This window comes from Leptonychotes weddellii, chromosome 6, assembly GCF_054177405.1.
Source record: "Leptonychotes weddellii isolate Sample4059 chromosome 6, ASM5417740v2, whole genome shotgun sequence".
Taxonomy (NCBI): domain Eukaryota; kingdom Metazoa; phylum Chordata; class Mammalia; order Carnivora; family Phocidae; genus Leptonychotes; species Leptonychotes weddellii.
The window spans coordinates 38,708,651-38,725,973 of NC_138374.1; the positions used below are offsets into that span (position 1 = coordinate 38,708,651).

General features: G+C 48.7%; 1 protein-coding gene across 1 annotated transcript in view; it reads left to right on the plus strand.

The window, feature by feature from the left end:
* The first annotated feature begins 763 nt into the window (after positions 1-763).
* The window catches only part of LOC102751156 (glutamate receptor ionotropic, delta-1-like), a 199,308-nt gene continuing 182,748 nt past the window's right edge, over positions 764-17,323 (plus strand). The window contains exons 1-2 of the mRNA XM_081823088.1: positions 764-859; positions 10,143-10,196. Of these exons, the coding sequence (XP_081679214.1) occupies positions 764-859; positions 10,143-10,196 (150 nt within the window). The remainder of the gene's footprint in view (positions 860-10,142; positions 10,197-17,323) is intronic.

Below are 17,323 nucleotides of genomic sequence, written 5' to 3' on the forward strand. Positions count from 1 at the left end.
AAGAATACAAATTACACCCAGCAGCTCTTATCAGCTTGGTAAAGAATTGCTACTTTCAACTTTATTGCCTTAAAAAGAATTCAAATGCTTCCATCTTTTAAAAACAATTTAGGTTGAGAAAAGGAATTAGATCCGTGTGCAGAAGCCACTTGCCTGGCAGGATTTGAAGGGGTCACGGTATTAACCTTGAACGGTGATGCTTTAATTGAGCAGCCTAGGCAGTGTAGATGTTCTCCCAGTGGATGTGTGCTGTGGGTCTGGTCTCTGGGGCTGACAGCCACACAGGGGGGCAGGCCTGTGGGGCCCTTTGTGACCCAGCAGGCCTGGGAGGGAGTTTCCCGCCCCAGATGGTCCCCACCCCTTCCCTTCCTTCCGCAGCCTCTGATGCCGTGGGTCCCTAGAGCCAGCCTTTGGATGCAGGCAGCGCCGTCTCAAGCTCCAGCATGAACGTGTAAATACTCATGGGAGGGAGAAGAAAACATTTTTAATCAGTTTTGGACTTTGCTTTGCTTATGTCTGAAAATCACTTGAAGCTGGAGCAGAACAGCTGGCTGTATGAGAAATGGCTCAGCGCGGCCATCTGCCACCCAAGAGCTGCGTCCCTTGGCCTCTGGGGGACCCGCGTCCTGAGATTGTTCACAGCCCGCTGCAGAGGCTGGCCACTCTTCTCGCCAAACCAGAGCGTAAATAAGCTCAGAAGTGATCTGTTCTATTGTACATCTCGGTCCTCAAAAGGAATTGTGTGGTTGTGTCCATGCGGGCAATGGCGGGAACGCCTTTCTTCTGCATGAGACAAGATCTGATAGAAAAGCCAGCTCCCATCGCCTCCCAGCAGGACAAAGCCTGGGTGTCTGTGAGAGTAGGTAGAACGCGGAGGGCCTTATTTGGCGGCCGTGCCCTCCAGATGGCAGGGAAATTATGGACCATTTACTAAAATCCGAGTATCCATCAGTTGCTACTCATCGGCAGTGCCTGGCTTTACTTCTCCAAGTTGCTCTTATTAAACAGGTCGTGCCTGTGAGCAGACTTCATTTCATTTTTCTGCTGATATTAACATTTCCTCATAAATTGTCCACATGTAGCATATTCTCACTTTTTATTACAGTAAATTGCACTTCCAGCACAGCCCTGGAACCTGTCTCTATTTCATCTGAAGGATCCACAAATGATCTGTAATGAATCTTCATCCCCGGAGGCTGTGGGCTGGCACTCCTGCCCTCCGCCCAGAGTTGGGAAGGCGGCTTGAAAGAGCTGTTTATCTCAAACTTGGTAAACAGTGAGGACTGAGGCCAGGGAGGTCTAATGATTGACGAAAAATTGTTCAGTTCTATCAGATTTTTACATGTGTTTAGTCAATTATGCTTTCTTTTTTTTTTCATAGCAACATAATAGTTTGTCTGAGATCAAAGCCAGTATATAAAAAAAAAAAAAAAAAAAAACCACCTAAAGATGAATACCCTCTCTCCAGTGTTACGGTAATATCTTTTAAAATGCCACTGATTGACCAGACTAGTCCAGAACTTACTGTGTTGTTAAGCAGAATATATGGGAGCTTGCATCAGGAGTTCCGGCACTCAGCACAAATGAAGACACAATTATATCCCCATAGCAAAGCTCTAAAATTTGATCATGTTTCCATCAGCTTCCAAAGGTCACCATGTCTTGCATTTATCCACCTTTCAAGTTCACTTTGTTTCATTTCACCTTCTCTCAGACGTGTAGCAAAAGTGTGCTATTTTCAAATACAGGCAGTACTTTGCACAGAACAGTGTTAACCAAAAATCAAGTGCATATCCAAGCTGGGCAAAACAAGGACACAGGTCCCGTATGCATGGGTTTCTGTGAAGGCAGTACCAAGGGAAGGCAAAGGAAAGAGTACCTGTATGTCAGTACACCTTCTGACTATTTGGGGCTTCATTTTTACATCCCTGGACTTTGTTATTCTCAGCATCAGTGAAATATGCAGGAGTGTGGATCCACCCATTTGTTGATTCCAAAGACATCTTTCCAAAGGTCATTGTCTGCCAGGTGCTATGTGGGGAAGGGGCTGCATGGTATCTAGATCAGGCCTTAGGCCATAGTGAGGGACTGGAGGCTCTTCCTCATAGACAACCAGAGGACCTGCCTGATCCAGGGGTTTGGAAGGGTGGGGGTGGGGGTGGGGTGGTGCTGGCAGGAAACTGCAGAATCTAGGACCCGGCTTCACAGAAGCCCCTGTGACTTCCCAGATTTACTATCTAGGCCTCATCACTATCTGCATTGCCTTTCAGCTTGGCTCTTGCATTTGTGTGAAAGATCCCCAGAAGTGACCGGAATGCATTTGTCTTCAAGTTGGCATGATACACTAGAGGGGGGCTGGTCGTGTGCCTCGGTGACACTGACTTGTGGGGGAGCCTTTGGGCAAGTCTCCGCATCTGTCTGCTCAGATCAGAAGCCTGTTTCAGCAGCTCGTTATGAGGACTCATTGGGGTGTCGTGTGTAGAGGGCTTCACTCAGGATCTGAGTAGAGGAGGTGTTTCAGAAAGTGCCAGCAATTGTGCCCAGTCTACTGGCAGCCCTTCCCTCCAGCCTTTTCTAGCCAGCATCTTCCCTGAACTCCCAACAGCAGGCTCAGATTTCCCTCGGCAAAGGCCGTCTTAGTGTCCCCCGGAGCTGTGTTTGGAAGCTAAGGCTGAACTCTGCCATGCTTTCTTCCCCAGATGGTCTTGTGTGGCCTTGTCTCCACCATCCTCCGCCAACCGCCCTGCCCACGACACACACATGCTAAGCAGCCCGTCCGTGTGCTCAGGTGACTGTGGTTCCTGTTCCTGGGCTTCAAGGAAGCTTCAGCAGAGTGGTGGGTGAGGTGGGGACACATAATGCATGCCGGGTCAGGAGGGGTTGTTTCCTGGGAAGGGCCTGGGACAAGAAATTGGAAGAGAAACCCACATATGGCTCAAAATTCCCCAGTGGGACCTAGGAGTAAGGACGGGGCCAGCAGTAGGAGCCGTCGACCTGGGGAGAACATTAAGGCAGTTTTCCAGTGAGAGCGAGGCCCTAAGAAGTTCTGGAGACAAGGCTAAGGTAAACAGAAGAAGCAGCTGGGCCAGACTCTCAGGCCCTTTTCTTGAGGAGGCAGGCCTCTGGGAAGCCCAGAGTGGCCAGAAATGATGGCTGTCATTTATGGGTTTCCTCATACTTCTGTGCTATCGCTTTTGAGCTTGGGGCCCTGATCATGGCGGTTGCTTTGCTGATTTCCTTGTAAAAGGGCTTCTGGGCTCCTGGATCATCCATAGTCTTGTAGCCAGCTACTCCCCTTCTTTGCAGATGGGGCGAACCGCACTCCCTCACACTCCAGAGGTGTGACGTTTTACAGAGAGAATTGTTCCTCAGTAGCATGCTGTTGCAAAGGCAGCAGTGGGTCTTTAAAGTTAGCGCACTAGCCATCCTTGGGAAAAGGCCAGGGTCTGCGCTCCATGGAGGGAATGCTCTGAAATGTTACGAGTTGGGATTTTAAAAAGATGCTAATTGTCGACAAGTTTTCATTATCTCGGGCTCCCAGTGTTGGGGGGTGCCTAGAGAAGTGGCCAACAATTAACACATACATAAATAATTGGTGGCATTTGCACTCAGCGATCCTACTGGAAGGCTTCCATGTAGAGGTTTTTTTCCACTCCATTTATGATTCCTTTAGGCCAAGATAAAGTGAAATGAACTCATACTTAAGAAATGCAAGAGGCATAATGGTCTGAGGCTGATGAGAACAAGTTAACCCGGAGAAGGAAGGCACTGTTGCCCATCACGGTGTTTTCTCCGCTATGAGAAAAAAGATTATTTTGTCCTCATTGCCAGGGGCCGGGCCCAGGCCCAAAGGCTCACATGCTTGCCCTGACAGCTGCTGAGGCCTTTTGAGAAACAGCATGACTGAGGGAAAAGAACTCAAGCTTTGCAGACAGACAGACCGGGTTCAAATCCAGCTCCTGCCAAGTACTAGTGGAGGGCCCTGTGTGAGCTACGAGGCCAGATCTAGGTCCCGGCTCCCCATCCGTGGGATGGGGAGGAGAACGCTGCCTGACTCAGTAGGCTGTGTGAGTAAAGGGAGGTGTGTGTGTTGTGAAGTGGGAGAGATAGAGTATTGAAGTGTCTGGAGGGGTGCTTGATCAAAGGAGACAGCTCAGACTTGGTCCTGGGTGAAAGGTGGAGAACACAGAGGCAGGGGACCAGGCTGGAGGTCCTTCCTGCAGCCCCGTAGAACCAGTCTTCTCAGCCTCCTTTTAGGCGTTTGGATATTAGAGCTGATCTCCACCTCCATATGGCCAAAGGGCCTCTCCCGCCCTGTCCAGGCGAGCCACCCTGCATCTACCATTCCCATCAGCGCTAGGGGCTGCTTTCTGTCTAGAGCTTTGGGGAGCCAGGAGCTGGGCTTTGTTCTACATCTACTTCTCTATGGAAACTGTGGAATCAGGGTGGCTGAGGAGCCAGAACAGGATCCAAATACCCCCTGGCCCCAGGGGAGCCTGCAGGATGGCCTGTTAGTGTCCTGTGTCACTTATATTCCAGCTCTGTTGATGCAGTTAGCTGTGGGAAACCTGTAATTGGCCTGAGGTCCAGGCAGGGGTTGCTGCTCCTGGACAAGGGGACATATTCCCTTCCCCAGGTCTGGGAAGGACAGCTGCCTTCCACTTCCCTAACAGCTGCCTAGCTATGACATGTGGTGGTGTATGGGTGTCAGGACAAGTGAAGACACCTAGCTCTGCCTCACCACTGGTGATCTATGTCCACCATCCAAGCCCTTTCTATGGGCTACGTGCCACAGTAAGCTCCTTGAGTCTGCGATTGGAAAGGGGCTCAAACAGGAGTCAGGACGAGCCTTTGGAAGTTTCCACCTTCTTAGCTCTTCTTCTAAAAGCTCTATGTTGGCCAATCTACTGCTGGACCATGAAAGCTGGGAAGTCGGTCACTGATGGTTTGGCAAAGCCTTGCAAGACTCACAGCAGGAACTTAACCAGGGCTGCCAGTGCAGGGGCCCTTTGGGTTCACCAACACATGGTTCCCACCTCCCGCAGGGTCTAGGTGGAGTTCCTACAGAGGCACAGGGCTCTATCACCTGCCACTGTATTATTTTGAGGGTTGTCCCACGGCCATGGTGCCCAGCTCCAGCAGAGAAACCCAACTGCAGGAATGCTGCCTCCCTACTTGCTGGAGGTAAGTGGCTGGAAGCCCAGCCTGAGCAGAAGCCAGCTCCACTCCCTTCCCCACCCATGGAAGGCAGGGCTGCCCTTCATCTGCCTAGTTAGCTCAATACTTTTCTGCTGATGCTGGTAGTGCCACAGAGCAGTGGCCTACAGTGGCGCCAAGGTGAAGGGAAGCCCCACGTTGTGCTGCCTTGAAGGGTCTGTGGACTCCTGGAGGAGACCGCGCTCATCACAGTGGCCATGTTGTTTATTGTCGGTCATCTAGGTACTATTGGCTCTATGATGGCATGGATGAGGCTCCTGGCTCACACCTGCACTCCGGAGAGTTAGGAAAATAGCTGGTGTGTGGCAGGCACAGTCTGTTGAGTGAAGGAAGGAGCGGATGAGACTATGCACATCTGCACATTGAAGAGACCACTGAATGATGACCAGGCTGGAGACTCGAGTGGAAGGAATGGGGAGGACCTTCATGTTCACTGCTTATCTATAGTGAGCTCCCTTCTGGGCCAAGAGCCTCACACATAATCCCATTTAATTCCCATGATAACCCCAGGGTGGGAGGTGTTTGTCTCAGGTGGGGTTCCCAGAAGCAGACTCAGGCAGGGATTTGTGTGACAGTGATTTATTAAGAAGTGTTCCCAGGGGAATTAAAAAAAAAAAAAAACAAAAGGCAGCAGGGGAGTGGGAATGTGGGACAGGGAAATGAAGGAAGCCAGAGTGGGCATGCTAGCAAGCGAGGCAGTGTGGGCACAGTCCCATGGACAGATTCGGGACCCAGCTGAGCTCACACTTGGAGCAGTCCCCATCCGGGAACAGGGCAGCTGGGATTTGTATATGTGACACTCTCAGTTCTCGCTTAGGGGTGTAAATTCCCAGGCACCGTGAGTGCTGCGCAGAGATTCCAGCAGCCTGAGGCACGGGTGTCTGCCGTTGGGTGTGAAGGCACACAGGGAGCCAGCGTGCTCACAAACCCTCATGGAATGCAGGGGGAATGTGGGCAGAGCATCCATAGCACTGTCGGCATTCAAACGCCTTCGAGGCATGGAGCTGCCGCTCAGGAAGGTGGAGTAGCTCACCCAGGAGCCCACAGCTAAGCAGTGCCAGAACTGGGATTCGAATATGCTCTGCCTGCCCGCCTTCCTTGCCCCGCTGGCTCTGCCATGGAAGAGAGGACTCTGCTGCACCTGCCACAGACATGGCTGGGGAGGAAGAGGGAAGGATGGCGCTCAGACAGGGAATTAGAGGCGCTGGGAGGGACACTGCCCACTGGGCTGTGAGCGGTTAGGGCTCTTCCCACAGAGCTGGCATCTCTCCAGTAACTAGTGGCAGGGAGAGGTGTTCTTTCTAAATCTGCAGTAGCTTCTCCTTCTTACCATCTAGCTCAGCTTCTGTGTGAATTGCATCCTCTGGAAAAGGCTGCAGCCAAGCACTATTTATCTCTGTGTGGGGAAAAGAGGCTTAACAAATTAGCTGAGCTTAATTGGTGAGGAAAGTAGGACAGGAAAGTTGGCCAGTTGTCCTGTGGGGTTTTCTGATCAATTCTCTCCATCAATATCGTTTGTGTGTGAGTCTGAGACCAGGTGGGACAACTCCTGAGAGGAGCCAGGGTCCCAGCTGTTCCCTGGGATGTCCTGGCAGCTGTGTCATGTCCTCGGCCCTGCGGGCTCCTGTGGGTAACAGAGGACCTTTCACCTGCACAGAAGATGCACAGAACTAAACATTCTGGAGCAGGGCTCCCAGTTGCAGAGGCCAAGAGTCAGGGTGGAAGCTCTGAAATAACACAGCACCTCAAGCATGTGGCCATTCTCAGTGCATCAAGATCCCAAGGAGGGGGGCCCCAAGGTCTGCCTTTTTTAAAAGCTCCCTAGGAGGTTCCTGCATGCAGCCAGACTTTCAAATCATTGCTTCAGAATGTCCGTGCCTGATAGAGTCCTGCGCCTCACCCATGGTCAACCTCCCTGCTGATGCAGGGACATGCTGTTCACCTTCCACTTGGGCACGTTCTCCTGATGAGAGCTTACTGCTCCCTAGGCATCCCATTCCATCTTGAACCCCTTGGAAAGTCAGAAAGTTCTGTCTTCTATTGAGTTGATACCTCCCTCCCTGATTCCTGGAGACCTTGGTGCTAAATCAACTCTGAGAGGCTGCAAAGAGCAATTCCAGTCTCTCTCGCACATGACGGTTCTTCATGTGCCTAAAGACGCCTTTACTTTCCCAGTCCCACCCCATGACCAAATCCAGTCTGCAGTGTCCTCCGTCCAGTGGGGTGGCCCAGTAGTCAACGCCCAGCCCCTGCCTTTCCAGGATTCTTTACTCAGCAGTGTTACTTCCAAGTCTCATCTCCCCAGTTGCCCTTCTGTTCCTGGAAACCAAGAGTAGGGCTTTGAGCGCAGCCTTGTTAAGCTGCGTCTCTTTAGATTGAGTTCAGTGTTCTAGCTTTCTGAGACATTATGACACCCTCCCAGCACTGTCTCCTGTACAGATTTGTTGAGCGTATCACTGATGTCCTCCATGTGAGCATTAAGGGAATCTGAGGTGTTGGGAATGGAGGCAAGCCAGAGCCCAGCAGTGTGCTGCAGAGTGTTCTCAGAGCATCCTGTGTCCACGTCTCCCTCCCACACCTCCTCCCCAGGCCTCCAGGCTTCTGAAGACATTCCTGAAAGTCTGTGTTGCGAGGCTTTGGGCTGGGCGGCTGAGACTGCACCTGGCGATGCTCGCCCTTCACCTCCTCCGAGGGTCTGAGGCTCCTCAGAGGGCAGCTGGCCTGGAAGTCCTCACAGCTTCTGGGGAGAGGGGCTGGTATATGGAGTGGGAGAAAGCATCTTTGGGACATGGCCCCACAAGCGCTTGGCATCTCTGGAGCTCCTTTCTTCCAGGTACAGGAGAGAGAACACTTGGAGCCTTCTTCCTGGGGTAGGGGGTGGAGCAGCCTAGGCATTCTTCAACATAACTCACTTATTCTGAGAAAGAGAGGGTTTTGTGGGGGCCTGGTTCATGTGGAGGAGGACTTGTGTGGCTAGAGAAGATTTCCAGGATCCAAGAATGTGGGCGAGCCAAGGAATAAGGGTGGAACCTGCAAAGGGTGGGGATGACCACTTCCTGTCTCTGCTTCGTGGGAAAGGCTTGGGACTGGTATGGATGCCATACCATTTTCTGTGTTTACTGCTTCTTGAGATTGAGGACTGAAGCTATTGGCAGAAAAGAGGATGCAAGCATTATCTATTTTTTATAGCTGAACAGAGACTGGAGTGGTTAAATGACAACCGGTGAAGGCAGTCCCCTTCCAGCCCAGTCCAGACTCCCCTCCTCATCTGTCTTCATAGGGGCCAGCACCCTCTCACTTCTGGGCTGGAGAAGGAGAATTCCTATCCTCCCCCCACCAAAGATGGCCCAGAAAGACCCCTTTGTCCACCCTTAGTGTCCTGGGGGAGCTATCTGTAAAGGACTGGGCTGCTGGAGCTGGCTGGGGCACTCCCAAAGGCTCTCTTTCCACATGCTTGTTGTGTTGGCTAGCAAACTGATCCATTCTCTGTGTGGGTGAAGTTCTAACAGTAACCTGCGCACCGACAGTGCAATGGTCGAGTTCCCACATATGGCTGGGTTGCTGGTGCAGGCAGGCTCTTTACCCCTCTCTGCCTCATGGTTAAGAAGAATGAGTCAGATCTCTGTGTACTGAGGAGGAAAGATATTCTTGATACACTGATAAGTAAAAAAAAAAAATGACAGTTGTAACCTGATATGTATTTCATGATTCCAGTTTAATAGAAACATCTGTCTGATATGTGTACCTAGATATGTACCACAACCTTCTAGAAGGGGACACCTCAGACAACCTCTGGAGGATGAATGTGGAGGGACAAATGGGGCATTTTCACCACTTTAGCACATTTAAAAAAATGGGGCAGGGTTATGGGATGATTTTGAACATTTTTATTTTTCTATAGTTTTGCAAATAAAAAGAGTGATAAAAATTAGATCGCAAAAATACACACACACACACACAAAGAGGACGACAATCTGATCGCTCTCTCCAGGTTCAAGTACTTGACACATGCTAACTGGGAGAGTTCTTATGGGACATGCTTGACAATGATCAGTTCCTTCTCTCCTTTCAATCTGTTGGCTTTCCAGTTAAAGGAGGGTAAAAGCACCCATAAACCATATGAGAAACAAAATAAGGAGCGGGGTCCTATCTGCCTTGCCCTCTTACGCTTCCTTCATGTATTCGGCAGCAATCTTCATTCGTATATTAAACCCTTTGTGCTGGTTATAGTGTAAGGTTCTGGGACACAACGGTGACCACCCAAGAATGTGGAGACCCCAACTTGGTGAAGGAGGTAGATGATACGAAATAGATAAGCTGCTAACTATTCAAGCACAGAAATAGCAAGTGCTATCAAGAAATAGAACAAAGTGCTATAAGAGAGAATGCTGGGGTGGGGTCACTGCCCAGAAACAAGAAAGAGCCGGTTCTGTGGGCCCTTTGTGGGTTCTTTAGAACTGAAGGCAGTTCAGAGCCCCAGCTGGGAGCTGCTGTCCTTCCAGGTGTCGTTCAGCATGGCTGGACGAGATGCCATACATCCCTTGTTCCAGATTCCTGATGCTCTAGTCTCTGGCAGTCATGAGAACCATCCCCCTAAGCTCTCCTCCAGAAAGGTGTTCTCCAGGAGAAGGGAGGAAGACCCCCACCTGTGGTGGCCCTGTGATGCCTGCAGGAACAGGAGCTGCCAACTTGCTCAGGGCTGGTGCATGAGAGCTTGGAAGAACAGCAGGAAATCAGATGTCGGTGTTCAAATGATGCGTCTTATAGCTAAGGCGTCCAGAGCTGACCCCGGGGGATGGCATGTTTTGTGAAGAAAAAAATCTCCAAGAGCAATGTTTATCAAACGCCATCTCGGCAATCATTCTGCATGTCTGCCAGCTTCTGGCTTGCTTCCATTCATGTTTGTTTTCTTTTTCTCTCTGCAGGCTGTGGAGACCAACCTGGCTTCCAAGGACAGCCACTGGGTCTTTGTGAATGAGGTAAGAGCCCCAGAATGCCGAGGGGCGCAGCCTGCACCAAGCCCCCTGCCCCTTGGGAAAGCTCAGGGGGATGCTGTGGGGCCCAATTCTGACCTGGGGTGCTGGAGTGAATTCCAGGGCTCCACAATGCAACACAGGGGTTCAGAGAGTTGGACCTGACCTGCCAAGATGCTCACCTGGAGCAGGGGGGAACCAGTGGAAGAATCGAGATTGGAGTACATGAAGAAGGCCGAAGTCCAAGGGAAGGAGTGTCTGGCATAGGATGTGCAGAGTGAGGGGAGGCAGCCAGTCAGGGGTCAGGGGCTGGAGAGATTAGCGCAGGTTAGAAAACGGGGTGCAGAGGGGGTGAGGCAGAGGAATGAGGAGGGGATGGTGGAGGATGAATTTCGTGCAGCAGGAGGTTGCAGGTGTGTGTGTGTGTGTTACTTAGCTGTGTGAGTGTGCGTATGTAGAAGAGTGCACACGTGTGAGAGTGTATGTGAGAAGATGTGTGTCAGCCTGTGTGTGAGCGCGTATATGGACATGTGTGTGAGTGCGTCTGTGTGTGCACACACCCATGTGCAGCTGGTGGGGGCAGGAATCAGTGTAGCCATTTAAAGGGGGTAGATGGAAAGCATCTCCCATGACAGGCCATCCCACTGCCTTGGGCCCTGGAAGGAAGGGGAACGCTGAGTTTTCACTGTGGCCTGGTCTGCTCTTCACCAGTGCCATGTGCCTGGACCTGGCCGCCTCCACGCTGCGGATGTGACATGGGAGTAGCCTGTAGCCACATGCCCTGGCTTTCTGGAAGAATCCCCTCTGCCCACACGCCTATTCAGGAAACATCACCAGGGCAGCCTGTGGGACCCCAGCATGCTGTTAACAGAGCTGATTCTAGAAGGCGGTTCCTGGTGCGCCTTTCATCAGGGCTTCGGCCCTCAGCTGCTCCTAAATTAACTGATCAATTTCTAATGGCCTCATTCGAGAAGATGCAAGGTTTATTATGTAGGTAATTTATTCTTTTATGATGTGTGTTTCTTCATCAGCTCAGTGCTCTATGGCTGAAAGAGTTTTGGGTGGCTTCTTTTAATAGTGCAGGTAGTATCAGATAGTAACTCTTGCAAGGCCCACTTTTCATGGCTTTCCTCCATAAATTCACATCTTATTAGCTCTTCCCAGGCCAGTTGGAGACATGCAAGGTAACTGTCCATTTACCTCGGGTTGTGGATGGTTGTGCTGCTAACTAAGAGAGACATGATGGCCACCACCCTATTCTTCAGAGTCTGGTGGAGTGCTCCTGGGTCCTTGGGAAGTTTTGATCCTCTGGGCTTCATCAGCTTCTCTCCAGGTTTCTCAAAGTCTGGTTTCCTTTGTTCCAGAGAAGGGTTGTCTTCCATGTGCCTCTTAAGGCAAATGTCTGGCCTGGCTTCAGTTTTATGGTGACTCCGCCAAACTGGATACCCAGTGTTTCTCTGTTGCCTGCCGTCAAAAAGGGCTCTGTTTTTATGTTTCTGCCCTGTATCTTTTTTCCTCCCCTGCCTCTGACCCACTCTAGGGCCCTCTGTCCCTCCTGATTCCTTCTTTAGGGCTGGGGGTAACTTCAGCATGGGCTAGTGGTGAAGTGCCCCCAAGGGCATTGCTGGGGCAGCTGGACCCCAGGAAGGGTCACCAGGAAGGGTCGGGTGTGGACACGGCTGTCAGCCACACTGGAACAGCTTCACCCAAGAGGATGGCTGTGTGACTCCCCTGAAGTGACCTCCCCTACTTCTCGGCTTCCTTTTCTATGGGGAGGCTCTTCCTCTTGAGAATGAAGGGTATCACCTACTATATCTTGATCGCCCATTACGTGCCAGGCACTTGTCGGGGCATTTTATATTTGGCACCACCCTTTGTCCTCAGTGGCAACTCTGTATGACAGTTATTATCATCCCCATTTTATGGATGGGAAATGGCAGGCTAAAGAGGTTAAGTCATTTGCCCAAGGTCATACAATTATTAAATGGTGCATTTGGGACTCTGTATGGAGACTGTCTGACTCCAAAGCCCTTTCTGCCAAAGGACATCATCATGCATGTGGCCCTGACAAAGATCCTTAACTATGGCAGGGTCTGATTCTGTAAGGCCAGTAAGTAGGGCTCAGGTATGCACATTGATGGAGATACTCTTGGCTTTTGTGTCAGCTCATGGATGTTCTTGAAGTCTACGATCTGAAGGTAGGTCCTCCTATAAAGCTTGGACCCTTAGACCTCAGTGTGGCCTCTGATTAATGAACAAGATGTTCTCTTAATTGCATGTAGACTTACCCTTGGGATCCAGCCATATTCAGAACTGCTGTTTCCTGTTATAGTCTAGCCCCAGTGGAAACAAAAGTCCTGTTTTTCTCATGCTAGTTATATCATTCTAGGCTCTATCTAAATACAGAGCCACAGACAAAGTTCCCAGTTGCTTTTCTCTTCGTCATACATGATAGATAAAATAAGGCGGGAAGAAGAGAAGCAGGGGAAGGCATTTGGTGGTTCCAACATGGTCTCCAGAATTCAACAACTATACTGGGGCCCCATCTTCTCATTTCCTGAGCTGCTCCCCACTTCTCTGGAGGAAGTTCAGTTTGTCTGACAGGCTCAGGTTTGTGCTTCTTTGTCCCACATCTTTCCCCAGGGAAGCCTGCCTTGTGGTCCCCAGCTCAGCCCCTGCTTCTCTCATTCCTCACAGACTCTGTCCTCCAGTTTCTCCCTCTGTATCTGACTTGCTTAATGTGTTTTCCTGGATTCAAGATAAACATTCAAAGGCACAGGCTTTTGTTTTCTTTTTTCTTAATGGGGTGGTTTTCTTAATATATCTACCCCTTCACTCGTGAATATTGGTGTTATATATTTGAGATCTGTTTCACTTGGAGAAGGGGAAATTGGATGCAGAGAAAGGCTTGTGAGTATATGAGCCTCACTGACAGTGTCTAGTTTCTGCAGGTCTCCAGGTTTGACTGTGGGGACACTGGCAAGCAGTTGTGCTTTTGGGTATAAACTATATTTTCATTGTTGGTTAAATTATATGTTAGCTTGGAGGAGGGTGGAGATTTGAATGAACTTGTGGAAGGCAGAGTGAACCACTAATCAAGGTGGCCACTAGGTCATGAGTCCCTTGAAGACACGGTCAGAATTCAGCTTGTCACTGAATACCCAGGTGCCCCATGCAAAGAGTAGGTTCTTAGAAAGGTTTGGTTGAGGGCAGGTCAATATACTTAGGGTAGAGCACGTTCCTTTGAAGAGCATTTCCCAGGAGGCCGTCAAAGAAAGACAAAGACAACAATAAAACTCGAGGCTCAGGGATGGAGGGGCCACTTGAACTCATCATCCCCCCAAATCTGGTTCTCAGTGTTCCAGTCCCAGGAGCCAGTGCCCCCTTGGCATCTTCTGCTTGGCTCCCTATTCAGTGGAGAAAAGCCAACATCGTGGGCCCTGCCTCAGAACCCGTCCAGGATGACCCTGACCACACCTATGTGCCTTCATTTACTTCTTACGCTTCTGCTCACTCTCCCGTGGCTCATCCCTGCAAGCAGATGAGTGACTTGTTTCCTATATTTATTTTCCTGTCCTGGCTCTGGCCTTTGCCAGGATTTCCCTTTCTACCTGGCATGCTCTTCCTTAATCGCTGATTGCCAAGGACTTACCTTTCCTGCAGGGGTCTGCTAAACCTCTCCTTTGCCAGAAGGTCTTCTTGGATCTCCCCATTATTCATTCTCCTATTGTCGTGCCCTCCTTGGCCCAGCTATGGTATGTTGGGGGCTTGGTGCATGTGCCTGACTCCCTGAGCAGCCTATAAGTGGACCTCCTTTCTGTGAGGCTTCCTAGAGTTCCCAGCACGAGGGACTCACATACCAGATGTGCTGTGTTAAGGCTCCTGCTGCTGGTCTACCTCCTGCTTCTCACCTTGCCCCTGCTTGTCTAACTGGCTACACGCGGGAGAAGAGCATTTATAACCATCCCAATCCTTCACAGACTCAGAAAGCCATCATCCTGCTCTGTGAGCCACAGCTGTCAGCACCCCTATTCCCTGCACCCCCTTTCCCTGTGCTTGCGAGTCCCATGGGGGCACAGGCTCTTCCTCTGAGGCGCATGCATGCTCCCCTCAGCCCTGGTCCAGGCCATTAGCCAACAGCAGAGCAGCCAGGGAGAAGGGCAGGGAGAAATGCTGGCGGGCTTCCTACAGCAGTCTCCAAATTGCATTTGGGAACATATGCTCTGCTAATTTGTAGGTGCTTTGTGGAAAAAGGCTTCTGTGATCAAAGAGGGTGGCTAAGTTCGAGGTGAAGAGTGAGGAACAGGTGTCTCCTGCAGGCATGTTCAGTCTTGGAGGCAGGCCGTGCTTTCCGAGGGTGAGGCTGTGCACACTGCCACATAGGCATTTGGTCCAAACGCGCTCTGCGCTTTTTCTCGTCATGTGCTCCCCTCTGCGCTTGAATAGGTCATCGGAAGGTGGTAGAGTGTCAGGGCCCGCAGGATTGAGTTCATTCCTCCACATGACTCATGAGGTTGTTCAGGAGCTAACCTCAGGAGCCCTCCCTGGTCTTCGTTCCTGCCACCTCGTGTCATGCAGAGATGCTCTGAGTGTATCCTAAGAGATGGCCGCCACCACCTCACGCGCAGGGTCGTCCCAATGTCTGGACCTCTTCAGCCAGCCTTTGCCCAGAATGCCCTTGTGTTGTTGCCCCTCAGGCCTCAGCCCCCACCTTATTGCTTTTACTGGTTTGCCACCATCACTGACTGTGCGAGTATCCTCCAGGTGCAGAGCTTGGCCTGGCCCAGAGGGGATTTCTGTCAATGGTCCAGAAGAATGAATGTCTTCCCTACCCCCAAACGCACACTGAGTTAAAGCACAGGAAAATGAGATTAGGCTACACATGAATAATGTGGGGGAAAGAAATGCTAATGCACTAACTGAAGAAAACAAGAAAAAAGACCATGATATGAATGCGGAATCAAATAGCTTTAAGAAATCTCTATTTGGGACACAGAGAGAGGTCAGGAAAAGATTTATTTTTTTTCCTTCCTTTCATTTTGAAGACTCCAATTCTGTTTGGATATTAAGTCCCTGTACCATTTACTGTCTACAAATTTAATTTAGTAACACTCCAAACCAATTATGTTTGTTGTAATTGAGCTGCTTGTTTGTCTCCTCAGCCCCACTGAGGAGCCCTGGAGGACAGGGACCACGTCCTACCCACCTCTGTAGCCCCAGCTGGAAATCTGGAGCAGAGAATAGGAGTCACCATTTATCAGACATTGCAGATCCAGGCACTGTGTTTTGAGCATCACGCTCTTCATCTATTTTTTTTTTTTTTACTTAAAACTTTACAGCTTTATTGAGGTTTCATTCACATACAATAAATGTACATATTTAATGTACAGTTGATGTTTGACATATGAGTGCACCTATGAACTGTGACAACAAGGAAGACAGTGAACGTGTCCATGACCCAAAAAGTATTCTTGTGCCCCTCGGTAATCCCACCCCCAGCCCCATCTTCTCCCACTCTCCAGGCAATTACTGATCTGTTTCCGGCACCATAGATTATTCATATTTTCTAGAGTTTTACATTAATGGAATCGTACAGTATGTACTCTTTTTTTCTGTTTTGCTGTGGCTATTTCCATCCAGATAATTATTTTGAGATTCACCCATTTTGCAATGTATACCAGTAGCTCTTTTTTTTTTTTTAATTGATGAGGAGTATCTGCATGTATGGATGCATCACAATTTGACTATCTCTTTGCTCATCGATGGACATTGGGGTTGTTCTAGATTTTTAGTGATTACAAATAAGGCTGTTACGGATGTTCATGTACAAGCCTTTGTATGGACAGACGCTTTCATTTTTCTTGGGTACATATTTACAAGTGGAATTGCTGGGCCATATGGTAGATGTATGTTTAACTTTTTAAGAAACTTTCAAGTTGTGTGAGAATTCCAATTGCCCCACATTGTGTTAAGTAGTTGGTTTGATCAGGCTTTTGATATTAGCCATTGGACTGGTGTGTAATGGTACGTCATTATGATTGTAATTTTAATTGCCCTAAGGACTAATGATACTGAGCATCTTTTCATGCATCTACTTGTCATCTATATCTATATTTTTCTTAGGGTGGGGAAGCTGAGATCATCGATTTGAGGACTTTTTCTTTAGTGCTATTAACTTCCCCTCAAGTGATTTAATGGCATCCCCCAAATTTTGCTATGTTGTGTTTTCATTGTTATTCAGTTTAAAATGTTTTCTGTATTACCTTTTGATTTCTTCTTTGGCCCATGGGTTGTTTAGAAGTATGTTATTTAGTTTCTAAATATTTGGGGATTTTTAAAGGATCTTTCTCTTATTGATTTTTAATTCAGTTTCATTGTTGTCAGAGAACATAGTTTCTATTACTTGCATCTTTTAAAGTTTATTGAGACTTATTTGATAGTCTAGTATATTGTCTTTCTTGATAAATGTCTTTTTTATGTGCACTTGAAAAAGATCTGTTATCTATTGTTGTTATGTGAAATGTTCTATAAATGTCAATTAGGTCAATTTAGTTGGTAGGATTGTTTATGTCTTTTGTATCCTTGATGATTTTTTGTCTATTTGTTCTATCAATTATTGAGAGAGGAGTATCAAAATATTCAACTTTAATTGTGAATTTGCCTGTTTCTCCTTGCAGTTTTATCCATTGTTGCTTAATGTATTTTGAAGCTTTGTTACAAGAGGCATAAATGTTTAGGATTTTATGTCTTGTTGATTAATTGATCTGTTATCATTACAAAATGACCTTCTTTGTCCTTCTGCTCTGAAATGTTCTCCACTCTGAAATATAATTTGATGTTACTGCAGCTATTACAGATTTATTTTGACTAGTGTTAGCCTAATATATCTTTTTCCATTCTTTTACTTTTAACCTACTTGTTTCTTTGTGTTTAAAATACAGCATGTTTCTTGAAGGCCATTCATACTTGGATCTTGCTATTTTATCTATTATAACACTCGGCCTTTTAATTGCAGTGCTTATATAAATTCATTTAATGTGAGTATTGATATGATTAGTAGGTATGGTTTCTTTACCTGGAAGCTAAATGAAGAAACCCTCCCTCCCTCCCTCCCTCCCTTCCTTCCTTCCTTT